The sequence below is a fragment of the Sciurus carolinensis genome, chromosome 7, assembly GCF_902686445.1.
Source record: "Sciurus carolinensis chromosome 7, mSciCar1.2, whole genome shotgun sequence".
Taxonomy (NCBI): Eukaryota; Metazoa; Chordata; class Mammalia; order Rodentia; family Sciuridae; genus Sciurus; species Sciurus carolinensis.
The window spans coordinates 87,839,786-87,852,257 of NC_062219.1; the positions used below are offsets into that span (position 1 = coordinate 87,839,786).

At 42.0% G+C, this 12,472-nt stretch overlaps 1 protein-coding gene and 1 pseudogene across 4 annotated transcripts in view; one reads left to right on the forward strand and one right to left on the reverse strand.

Annotated features, from left to right (window-relative positions):
• Kcnq5 (potassium voltage-gated channel subfamily Q member 5) overlaps positions 1 to 5,325 on the reverse strand; it is a 527,081-nt gene extending 521,756 nt beyond the window's left edge. For all 4 annotated transcript variants that reach the window (XM_047559119.1, XM_047559117.1, XM_047559116.1 and 1 more), the window contains exon 1: positions 4,688 to 5,325. In XM_047559119.1, coding sequence (XP_047415075.1) covers positions 4,688 to 5,082 — 395 coding nt within the window. In that variant the 5' untranslated portion in view covers positions 5,083 to 5,325. The remainder of the gene's footprint in view (positions 1 to 4,687) is intronic.
• A 2,169-nt stretch (positions 5,326 to 7,494) lies between these two features.
• Positions 7,495 to 12,472, forward strand: part of LOC124989269 (3-methyl-2-oxobutanoate dehydrogenase [lipoamide] kinase, mitochondrial-like) — a 31,798-nt pseudogene continuing 26,820 nt past the window's right edge.

Genomic DNA, 12,472 nt, shown 5'->3' on the forward strand with positions numbered 1-12,472 from the left:
AATCTAAATATCTGATCAGATATTTAGGTTAACCTCCAATTTTAAATGCATTAATTCATTCAAAATTATCTTTATTGCATATCCTCTACATGCCAGGAATAGTTTTGGTTGCTGATCCAAGACTCATTGGAAAGAGACTGGTTCACTGCTATGTTCCCTCAACTAACAATCTCCACCTAAATAACTCAGAAACATCTATAATTCATGACCAAATGTGAACTCTTTTATTTTCATGAATATGTACCCTTCATCCTTGTTCCCATATATTAGTGAATGGCACTTCCACTCCCCAAATCACCCAGATCAGAATAATAATCATCCTGCTCAAATCACAGATCAAACTGGTGAAAACAATCTGCCAATTCTGTATCTTTAACATTTCTCTTACTAAATCCCTCTTTTCTATCTCCATAGTTACTGCCTTGGTTCTTATGCAATTATCTCTCATATTTCTAGGATAGTTCATGGCACATACTAGAGAGCCAAGACACATTTGAAGAATGAATTTATGAAAAAGGAATGCAAGAATGAATGGAAATTTCAAGGCTGCTACTATCTAATTATACGCAGTATCAACTCCATTTTGAATCCTCCAATTCAGTTTCCAAACTGATAAAATGCAATGTTTCCAAAATTCATATTTAATTATGTTGGTCCCATGATTTTTACCATTCATTGACCACTGCTGACTATAGGATAAAACTAGACTCCATGCCCAGCATCTGAGACTATCAAACGTCATATATGTGCCTTTCCCTATACCCTCTTTTCTTGCAGCTGTCCTCAGCTTGCACATACTTAACAGTAACTGGGTTGATTCACAATTCCATATCTCTGTTCCATCAAGGTTTCTCATTTCCCCCCTGCTTTACCCACCTGAAAATTAACTATTCATTTGGTCAAACTTGGCTCATGCCTTGTTTCCTTCGGTGACTATGTGGGCCTTTCTTCCTCCGATCTCCTACACTTCTTTCCCATGAAGCTTTCTAACCTGTCTCCTCTATAATGACACCAATAATATTTTGTTTCAAATTTGTTCACATGTTTGTAATCACCCCATGCTGAAATTTTTCCCTTGACAGTGGAGGCCTTTGTCTCATTAATTTGTGAATTAGCACATTAGGCACTCAAATATTTATAGATGGATAAATAAACAAATGAATAAACAAATAATATAGGGTCACAGAAAGATTTTAGAAAAAGCAATAATATGATATGATTTGCATTTTAAAATTAAGACTATGGTGTCAGAGGGGAAAGCAAGCGATGAACGGATGCCAAAAGATTAGACAGGAGAATATTACAAATCATCCAGTGGAGAGGTATAGAGAAACAGGAAGAGAGATAGTAGAAGTAGCAAGAGAAAGACGCAAATATATTTGAAAAATATTACTGAAGTGAACAAACAGAATTTAATGGTTATTTGGATGGCCAGCAGGAACAAATATGAGAAAAATTATTGCTCTGGGGTGCTTAGCCTGGGTGGCTCAACTATTTCTTCTAGTTTACTCATAAATTACCTCGTGGTATAAAACCAGGCAAAGATAAATTTGACAGAGTGATAAGTTAGATATCTGTACAACATTGTTTCCTGTGTAATTTCTCAGAACCACATTGGCTGTATCAATGTAAATTTATATATGGAACCCCATCATGTATTTCTCTGCTTCCACAGGTATTCTTCTAAAATCTTCTTTTAAAAGTAAAAAATTACAAAGGGACAACAACATTCAAAGAAATAACCTCATAGTTCAATAGCTCATCTATGAGGAACAGATAGGAAACATGGCTGACCAGTAAAGAACAGTAAGGGTATAGATCTCCTAAACTCTGCTACTTTATAGATTGGAAGAAAATATTTAAATTAGGTCATCTCTTGTAGTCATGCTATCAGTAGGCTAAGAGTGGATTCTTGGAACTACATTCTATACTATTAAAATATAATAAAAATGATTTTTGCACATCATGAGAATTTTTTCCTTACCTGAAGTATAACTTTAAACATACTCCTCTTGTTTCTTGGCAATGAGAACACTGGTCTACCAAGTAAATTCATCCCTGAAGTATCTCATTAATCACAATGCACTTGTTCTTGGCAGGAACCTTAATATGCTCCAAACACTGTTATTAAAGTAAGATTTGGGGATTCCCAGTCTGGCAAGAATAAGTTAGCTACACCTCTCTAGAAATTATTTTCTTATAATTTCCAATATTATTAATGATCTTATTAGACTTACAGCTCAAAGCAACTTTGCTTTATTAATTTAATATGTAAAGTCCTGTTATTCAAAACTCATTTAAGATCATAAGCAGCAATTGCCAAAGATGCCCACTTTTCCTCAGGGTCTGCTATAGTTGCATACAATCTCCTAGAATATGACACTATCTATTCTCTCTGTATGCTAATGTGGATCTAGCACCCCTATCTAACTGCTCAGACATTACAGTTTCAGTCTCTAGAGGTAACACTGAAATTTACATCAGCAACATCATATTAACAATTTATTCCCTATCTACAACTAAAGACACAGCTAGAGTGATAAAGTCTGATGAGTAGTGTCCAAATTTTAACCTTTTAAAAATAATTCAGCAAAATGTAAAAATTCTGTAAGTCCATAAAAACCTGTTAAGCACAGGACATCAAACAGAAAATGTTGCACTATGAGGTGTACTCATGTATGTTGGGAAAAAATGCTTAGGAGATACAAAGTAGGAGTTCCAACTAAAGTGGTCTCTAACCCTCTCTGAATTATAATGTGCATAATTTACCAAAAATGAAAGGCTATAAATGGTATCATACTGAGAATTCAAAGCAATGAACACTTCGAACCTATTCTTGTAAAAAATCATTTCCAAAGTGTATATTTGCTGCCAAACTGAGCATCATCATTGCTAAAATTTTTAGTGTATCTTGAAACGTCAGAATAATTTACTAGTCTCATTAAGAAATAGGATTAATTATATATCAAACTGGAGGTGATGAACATGTAAAGTGTCAGTAGTGTTTCTTTGTCTATCATTAAATAACAGTATTCACATATAAATCAACATGAATTAGTGAATAATGCAAGTTATACCTTTTGATGTAATAATGATGCAACACAACATTCTCCTTGTGTACCTTGTAAAATGGAAAGTTGGCTGGAATATTCTACCTAATCCTAACCATTCGTATCAGTCTGGGACCGTAAAATTTTCCAGACACCCAGGCCCCACAGATTGTAGACTCCACCAATTTCCTGATTCCTACGTGGTCATATTCCAGGTTCACCTATTTACAAAACCAGTCCCTTCTTCCATGTTATTAAAAAATATTTCCAATATTGGTGCCAATGCTTCATCCCAGATGAGGGATATATATGGATAACACATCTCATTCTAAAAGAAACGTAGTTCGTGTATTCCAAACATATTTTATTAGGAAACAATGAATGAATCAGTGAGTGCCTGCAACTTTCTCTATGGGTCTCCTAAGGCTGACATTTATATATCATTTTAACATAAAGAACTGGGGGGCGGGACACTAAAAAAGAAGAAAAGAGAAGAAAAAACAGGAATGAATTAGAGTGTAAAGGCATAAAAACAACCATAAAATGTGCAGATAAATCTAACTCTTAACAGGAGATGGAATGAATGGACATTGTGGGAAAAACAGTAGTAAACTTTAAAGCCACTGAAAGGTTTTAAATGCCTAAGGGAAAAATAAACATTTGCTTCCAATCATTTTCTCATTAAGCATTCTCTGCTAGATGGCAAAGGCTTACTTAAAACACAGACTTTGACTCGGCGCCTTAAACCCCAACCTAACACACTGCCTGATCCCGGTCAAAGACCGCTCATTTGCGCTTCTGGTAATAGCACCTCCGCCCGCGCTACCGCACCGCTGATGTCCCACCGCCCGCGCCACCAGCCCCCGCCGCAACGTTGCTTCGCCGGTCCGCTAGCCTCTTCTAGGCCTTTGACCACCTTCTCTGTGGCAAGAAGGGCTACATACACTGACAGATTTTCCGTTAGTGGTAGCTGTGGTGGTGGTGAGGCGTGTTTCCGGGCGCACTTAAAACCTAGCAGCTCTCTCCAAGTAGCAGTTTCCCCTGCTCCGCCCCGAGGACTTAGGACCCAGCCCTCGCTGCCTCCTCTTTCAACCCGGTCCTGCCCTGCCATCAACTCCCAACCTCTCCCATATACTCTCAAGCCTCACATGGCTCAGGTCCTCCCGGTGCATATCCCAGCTCCCGCGCCTGACTCAGTTGAAGTTTTTGTATCTCAGGACCAAATTGCTGCCAATTACTCTTGAAGCTTAAGTCCCGCATCTGCCTAGCTCCCGCCCCATGCCGGCCCGAAGCTGCGGGGCACTTCATTGGGTGCCCTCGGGGAGAAGGTTCAAACTGGGAGATGGGAGAGGTGGAGCTGAGGGAGGTGGAAGGCTCCAGGAAGAAGACCACAAACACGTGCAAAGAAATAAAAACCACCACGTGTGCGCGCGCGCGAGTGTGTGTGTGTGTGTGTGTGTGAGAGAGAGAGAGAGAGTGTGTGTGTGTGTGTGTGTGTGTGTGTGTGTGTGTGTGTGTGTGCGCGCGCGCGCGCACGTCAGGTCAAGGCGCGGGCGCCAAACCCTCTGCAGGGGGCCAGGCGCAGGGGCTCCCTGGAGCAGGCGTGGCGGGAGCGCGCGGGGGGCGCGGGTACTTACACGAAAGCGTGGTAGATGAACGCCCAGCCGCGGGGTCTCTCCAATACGTTGTAAAGATAGTTCTGCACTCGCCGGTACTTGACGTTTCGCCGGCAGCTCTGGCTACTAGTGTACGAGAGCGGCTTCCCCAGCAGGCTCATCCGGGCCCCCTGCTTGCCCCGGCGGCTCTCCCTCAGGCCGCCGCCGCCGCCGCCGAGCGCGGCCGCGCGGGTGCCCAGAAGCAGCAGGCCGTCGCCCCTGGCGGCCGCGGAGTTCAGCAGCACTCTGCTCCGGCCCGACTCCACATCCTTCATGCCGCTGCCCAGGCGCCCCCCGCCCGCCGCCGCCGCCGCACTGCTCTTCACCCAGAGCCCGGCGGCGCCGCCCTCCTCTCCTCCCGCGTGGTGGCGGGGCATGGCATCACCACGGGCACCGGGAGGGGGGTGCCAGCGCCTGCGGCGGGGGCAGTGGCCTCATGTGCGCCGCCGGGTTTGAAGGAGGAAGCCGGCGGCCGACGGGGCGCCCGCCCGCCAGCGACCTCCGAGCCGGGGGCGGGAAGCAGGCAGCCAGCAAACCACCGGGTCTTTGGGGCGGGGGCAGAGGGGGGCGTGCGGAGGAGGCCGAGGAATCTCAATTTCTAGCAGCTTTAGCTTCGAATTCGAAATCCGGAGTGTTTGGGCGTCACTTTGAGAGGGCTTATCTTGCTCCCTCTTATTCCCGCGACTACCACTCCCTCCTTCCCGAAGCGGCCCCAGGCCTGAAGCGGGGATGTGAGGGGCGCTCCTAGGCGCGCTCCCACGCGCGCACACCCAGCCGCAGGCTCCCCCTTTCTTCTCTCCTTCCACTCCCCACGCCCAGATTGTCTTCCCCCTCCCCCCGCGGAGAACGGGCCTCCTAAGCCAGTCTCCGGGGCAGGAGTTTGATTTGGTTCTCCCCAGGGATTTGGAGCTGTCCGGAAGGTTAAGTCCGCCGTGTGCCCTGTAGAGAAACTGGAGACGCAGGTCCTGCGCTCACCCGCCGCTACGCCGCCGCGCCTGGTCCTGCCATCCTTCTTCAAGAGGTGTGAGCAGGAATAGCCCTGTCCTGCCTCCAGGTACTAGCTAGCCGGTAGAAGGAGAGCGGGGCAACGCTGCTCCGGGCAGTGGCGCCTGGGTTCCCGCGCAGGGAGCGAGTCTTCGGTATCTCAATGGGCACAACCGAAAGACGCCGTTGCCGAGTCCGCCAGGCGGGGACCCGACTTCCCTCGGCTCACTCCAGCCTGCAGGCTGTTACTTCCCATCCTAGCATCCGACAGCATGCCCGCGAGTAACTGAACATCCTTCCCATCCTGGGGGTTGGGTGTGGGGAGGGCGTGAAACTCCAAAGTGGCTTCTCGGCCGTGAGCTAGTGGCCCGGGGCACTGCCTGACAGGGAAGACTGAGAGAATGAACTCAGTTCCCTCCGTCAAGAAATTTCCATTTTAATCCGAGAAAGTCATAAAACTGCTAAATCTCGGCAGGGGCGACGGTGGCCCCAGTGTCTGGGAAAGGAGATCCAGAGAGTGGGAGCCCAGGGTGCGTCACCTCACTCCCATACGCTGTGATGGACATGCTAGAGACATGTAGCGAGGAGCCACGGGTTAGGTCTCCCACCACCTCTGGCACCTGGGCGCCCCAGCACCCACGACCTTGATGGAGTGGAGGCCACGGTTCCTCTGGCTTTCAAAAACAGTGTCAGTAATAAAACATCACATTCAGCGTGGGGAAACGGTAAGGATGCCAAGCTTGGGGACTTCTTCCAAGAGAGTAGCTTTCCTCTCAAATATGAAAGAAAACATTCACCAAGTTAAACCCAACTAAGCTTCCACCACAAAGCCATGGCACATAGTTGCAAGGTGTGTTGTTCCCTGTGATTTCCTTCTTTAAATCTAAACCAATAATAAGGCAAAAGTCTTACTTCAGCGATCTCCGCCCCTCCTCAAGATAAATACTCTACCAATTCCCTCCTGTACAGACACCCACGCCTGCGGCAACTATTTTCTGCCTCTGGTAATAGCTTCATTTAAACGCGTTGCTTTTATTTTTTATTCTTATTGCTATTATTTATGGGAAACCTCGCTGGCTCCTGGTCACTGCAAGACCTCGTTTCCCACCACTCGCCCCCCACCCCCAGCTTCTGAGCAGCAGGCACTAGCTCCCAGCTCGGTGCAGCTGGCAGCGGTGACACGTGACTGTGAGCCAAGCACCAACACCCAGAGCCACTCTTGCTTTCCCCTAATACACTTCACACCCACGCTCTGTGGAGGTGCGAGAGAGATTGCTCCGTGCCCTGCCATTGTAGGCAGATGCAGAGCGCGTCCTGGAACGAGTTTTCCAATCCTAGAGCTGCGCGGGGACCCCAGCTGAAGGCGGGGGGAGTTCGCTGTTCCTATATTTAGTTTCCCCACGGAGTTTCTGTGCAGGGGTTTTCAGGGTGAAAGATCTAGAGACTTAAAATGACTCGTGCACACGCTGTAAACTTGAAAATTTTGGCTTTTCTGCAGGCAGTAAAATGAAAACCACTTCCTCTTTACCAAACTGTTTTCCTTGCTAGACTCTTCTACCGCGGTCAGGTTACTTCCATCTCACCTCGCGGTTGGGCCCCCAAGTGCAGGCAGGAAGTCTCAGGAACGTTAGGCACAAGGACATATTTTGCCGAGGAGAGCCAGCGGCTTTTTCCAAATAATGCTTTCCTAGGGCGCAACAATACTAGTGAAACTGTGATGTTGGTTGAGTAACTGCCCATAAACCGTTAAAAAATTAGATCCCACTGATTGGTAGGGATTTAGAGCTTAGACACACAGCGCTGACATGGGAATCCGCCCATGTATTCACCGTATTCACCAGTACTTAGTGTGAAGGTTACTAGGAACCCAGCAAACTCACTTCCTCTTTCAGTGTCCCTTCCATTAGGTCTGCATCTCCACAAGAGGATGGACAGACACAGCGCACAGTTTGGTATCAGACGTCCCTGCCTGCTCTCACTGGGGAAGACTGGTCTAGCTACAAACTATAATCATCCTACCAAGTCCCAGGAAAGAAAGGCCAAGTGAGGTTGCTTCTAGAGATTCTTTGTGCCATGTTTTCTTTGCCACCCACTAACTTTCCTGGATAGACAGGAATTAACTTTGAAGAAAATAAAGTGTTGGTGATTAAGCTTTTGTTGTTGTTGTTCCTTTGAACACAGATGTTGCTAGGAAACTGACTTTTATTCTTTTTGCTGAAATCAGTAAAGAGGGTAGGCATAGTGATCCATAAGTAAAATAATATATTTATATTCCATGCATAATACTGATACTAGAGCATTACAAAGAAGTGAAGGTAAAGGTAATGAAAACCAGATTTTTCAAAGGCAAATGTTAATTGCTAGTGTAGAGCATGTGGGTCCATGGGCCTTTCCCATCCTTTGAGATGGATCTGCTTTTAACCATTCCTTTTCTACAAATGTGTGATGCCTGCCCGAAATTAATGACATTGGAAACTTTTCTCTGAAGTCTGCATGAAGTTGATTTCAATTGAGCATCATGATTAGAAATATTTTATTTCAATCTGTTTCCTACCCCATTGTATTTTTTTTTCTGAAAGGTACTGTAGAATAGTAATATTGAAAATTCAATACTTAAGCTAGAGATGCACAAAAAGACTTTCACTGCCTGCAAAGAAGACAGAATAACTAGATCTGGATTGGGTTCACAAAATGTCAGTGACCCCCTTTCTCTCTTTCTTTCTTTTCTGTGCCCACCAATTTTCCCCAGTCCTTTCAACACAGTGTACACTCCCATCAAGTCATGTTCATGGTTCTGATGAATAGGTGAATTATGTAAGCACCACTGTTAAGTCATATGGATGCACTTTGATACAGTGTGAGATTCCTGGGCTAATCAGAGCAGTAAGAATAAACAAAATTGTTAAAATTTAGAGCAGAAAGGAAATTTACTGATGCAAAAATGGAAATTCAGGGTTGGTTACCATTCAATAATTTACCATGTAGACTTGGAATAGAACTAAAGATTCTAAACTTTTAAATAGAGTGTCCTTTAAGCTATATCATCCTTGTTAGTCTTTCTTACCCTTCTATCACATCATAAACCAATAAGCAAAACAGATATACTGTCTTCTTTATGTTTTTATTAGTGCATTATAGTTATACATAATAGTTCAGTTCATTTTGACTTAATCATACGCACATGAAATTTAAATTGCTCCATTTCAGTCCCCAGTATTTCCCTCCTCCTTCCCTCTGTTTTTCTTCCTCTACCCTGCTGGTATTCCTTCCATTTAGTTATTTATTTTTAATTGGTGATTTATAAACATACATAAAGGTGGGATTCCCTGTGGTATACTTACACATGCACATAGTGTAATTTTGTCAAATTCATTCCACATTTCCTCTTCTTTCCTGTCTCTCCTCCCTCCCCCTCAGTCTTCTACTCCACTGGTCTTTCATCTACTCTTATTCACCCCCCCCCTTTGCTCTCCTTAGTTTGTTGTAGTTTCTAAATATAAAACGTGTGATTTTCTGAGTCTGGCTTATTTCACTCAGCATGACGTTCTCCAGTTTCATCCATTTACTAGCAAATGCCATAATTTCATTCTTCTTTATGGCTGAGTAAATCTCCATTGTGTACATATATTTTCTTAATTCATTCATCTATTGAGGGCACCTGGGCTGGTTTCATAGCTTGGCTATTGGAATTGCACTGTTACAAACACTGATGTAGCTGTATCACTATATATGTGCATTTTAGTTCTTTGGGGTAAATACCAAGGAGTGGGATAGTTGGGTCATATGGCAGTTCCATTCTTAGTTTTTTAAGAAATCTCCATTCTGTTTTCCAAAGTAGTTGTACTATATTGCAGTTCCACTAACAATGTATGAGTTTACTTTTCTCCTCACATATTTCACCAGAATTTATTATTTGTATTGTTAATGATTGCCATTCTGACTGGAGTGAGAAGAAATCTCAATGCAATTTTGATTTGCATTTCCCGGGTTGCTGAGAAAATTGAACATTTTTTCACATTTGTTAGTCATCTATGTTTATTCTTTTGTGAAGTGTGTTTAATTCTTTAGCCCATTTATTGATTGGGTCATTTATTTATTTATTTTGCTTTTAAGTTTTTTGAGTTCTTATTATATTCTGGATATTAATCCCCCATCAGAAGATTGGTCATCAAAAATTTTCTCCCATTCCATAGATTCTCTCTTCATGCTCGTAATCATTTCCTTTGTTATGCAGAACCTTTTAAATTTGATGCTGTCCCACTTGTTGATTCTTATACTATGCTTTGTAGGTATCTTATTGTAACCATTTGTTTAGAAATCATATTCACTTCCTAATATTTTAAATGTATCAGTACAATATACCAGAATACCACTTTTTTTTTTTTTTTTGGTCAATCAAGAGTTGTTATCTTTAAAATATATGATACAAGCTTCACCATGTGTTTCTCCAACAAACAGAATCCAGGACAGTTTCAGGAATCATCTGAGGCTGGCCAGATTGAACGAAGGTGGTAACACAATCAGACTCTTAGGCCTACATTACACAGTGAATGAGGTATGACCCTTTAAGAACAGCATTTACCATAAGGATACAGAAAGGATGTAGGTGTGAATGTGTACAGCTGTAAGGAAAACGCTGGTAGGAGAGGAGAGAAATAGTGCTTTAAAAAGAAAGTGCTTTGAGCTGGAGTTGTGGCTCAGTGGTAGAGCACTCACCTAGCATGCATGAGGCCCTGGGTTTGATCCTCAGTACCGCATAAAAATAAAATAAAGGTATTGTGTTCACCTATAATTAAAACAAAATTTTAAAAAAAGAAAGTACTTCAACAACTTAGTGAGGCCCTGTCTTAAAATAAAAACCAAAACCATGTGGGGATGTAGCTCAGTGGTAAAGCACCCTTGAATTAAATAGTCAGTAACAAGAACTTTTAGAAAGAAAGAAAGAAAGGGCTTCAAAAGTTTTTACTGTTTTATTTCAGTGACTACCAAAATTTACTTGTCTAAGAATTACAAAAATATTATGCTGATCACTTTTGTCAAAGCAAAATAATAGCATACACTTAGTATATGGTCAGAATGTGGTGGGCTCTTTGGCTTAAATAATTATTTTACTTGATTCTGACAATAACTTCATAAGTGTATACTACAATCATACCCAATTTATAGGGGGAGAAACTCACTGGAAAGATAGTTTAATAATTTTTGAAACTATTAAGAATTGAACCTATATTTAGGACAAAAATAAAACAAAGTTTTAGTACAAAAACAAAGCCCAGATTTTAACTACTGATCCTATTTTAACTTTTGAAATTAAAAAATAAATAACTGTACCTTTGTAGTTCCTCTTTATAAATGAAAAAAAAAAAGTATTGGAAAGTTTCTTTGGGTTATTTTAAAGCAAAATTTAGGGTTCCATTTCAAGTACAGAAATAGCTTCAATTTCCTTGTCGCTTTTCCTGTGGATGTAGGGGTTTCAGTGTATTGATAATTTTTTTTATTGGTATTTTTAAAACAATCCTGGGTCTCATAGTATGAATTTCTTGAAATTATATTCACATTTTATTTTTCCTAATGCTGTCTTCTGTTTTATTAATAAAACCCTGTTTATTGTATTCATCTATACCTGATTTCATTTTTTTTCTGGCATGTTAGTATGACAGTATGACTATCTTTTAGCAACTAAACACATCATTCAGAAAGTAATTTGAATATAGTTATTTGATCTTTTTAAGATCCATATATTTAGAAACTGAGTAAGTTGATAGAGAAGGAAAACATCTCCTCTGAGCTAGTGTCCTGGAAAATTCTGTTATAATTCTGTGCCCTCTAGTGGTACTTACATTTTACCATTATTTTCCAAGTAGAATTAAGGAAGCATCCTTTATGAGGCTCCCAAAACATATTCATTCCTTTAATGGGCAATCACCAATCACCAGGGGCAATACTAGCTGGAGTGTTGTAGAGGTGGAAAATATTCCTGATCCTTATCATGTTCATGAACTAGTGTGAGAGGTGGATAAATGAGAAAGTAATTATAATTTGGTGATGAGTTCAGAGAGGTTTATGCAAAATCTCATAGGAACCTGTAGAGGGTTTCCTGAAGGATATAATAGATGAGCTAAGTCTTAAGGAATAACTAGACTAAAGAATACTGAAGACAGAGCACACAAAGAGAAAACATTTGAGGAAAAGTACAATCTAGAGAGCTGATCATGCTTTGAGAATAATGAGTAGTTGGATTCTACTGGAGTGCAAGTTGCTTGTTAAAATGTAACTGTAAGCAAGAGGAAGGAGTAGTAGGGCAGGAGCTCTATGGCTAAGAGTCTGGGAAAAACTTCGAATTTTCTCCTGAAAAACTGAGAGCCATTGGAGAATCTTAAGCAATAGAAATGACACATTCCTATTTCTACTTTCAGAGAAGGAGTTGATGAGGATTGAGCACCCATGAGTGGTACACACTCCTCTAAGACAGAGGAATCAAAGATAAAAATGATACAGTGTTTATGTTGGAGGTTAGTGAGAGCTCCCTATCAATCCAAGCCTAGATCCTAAACCTAACTTCCAATCTTCAGGCCTAAGTATCTGAATGGGTAGTGGTATCACAAACATAATTAGGAAAGACTGAAGGGGAGGTCATTTGGGGAAGGAAAAGATACTGAATTGAATTGGCTTTGAGTTTGATGCCAATTGGTGGTAAAGATGTGTGATTGGTGGTTGGCTAAACAGATTTTCAGCTTGCAGAGGAGTGAGGAGTTTAAATTTGAGATCATTAACCTATATTTA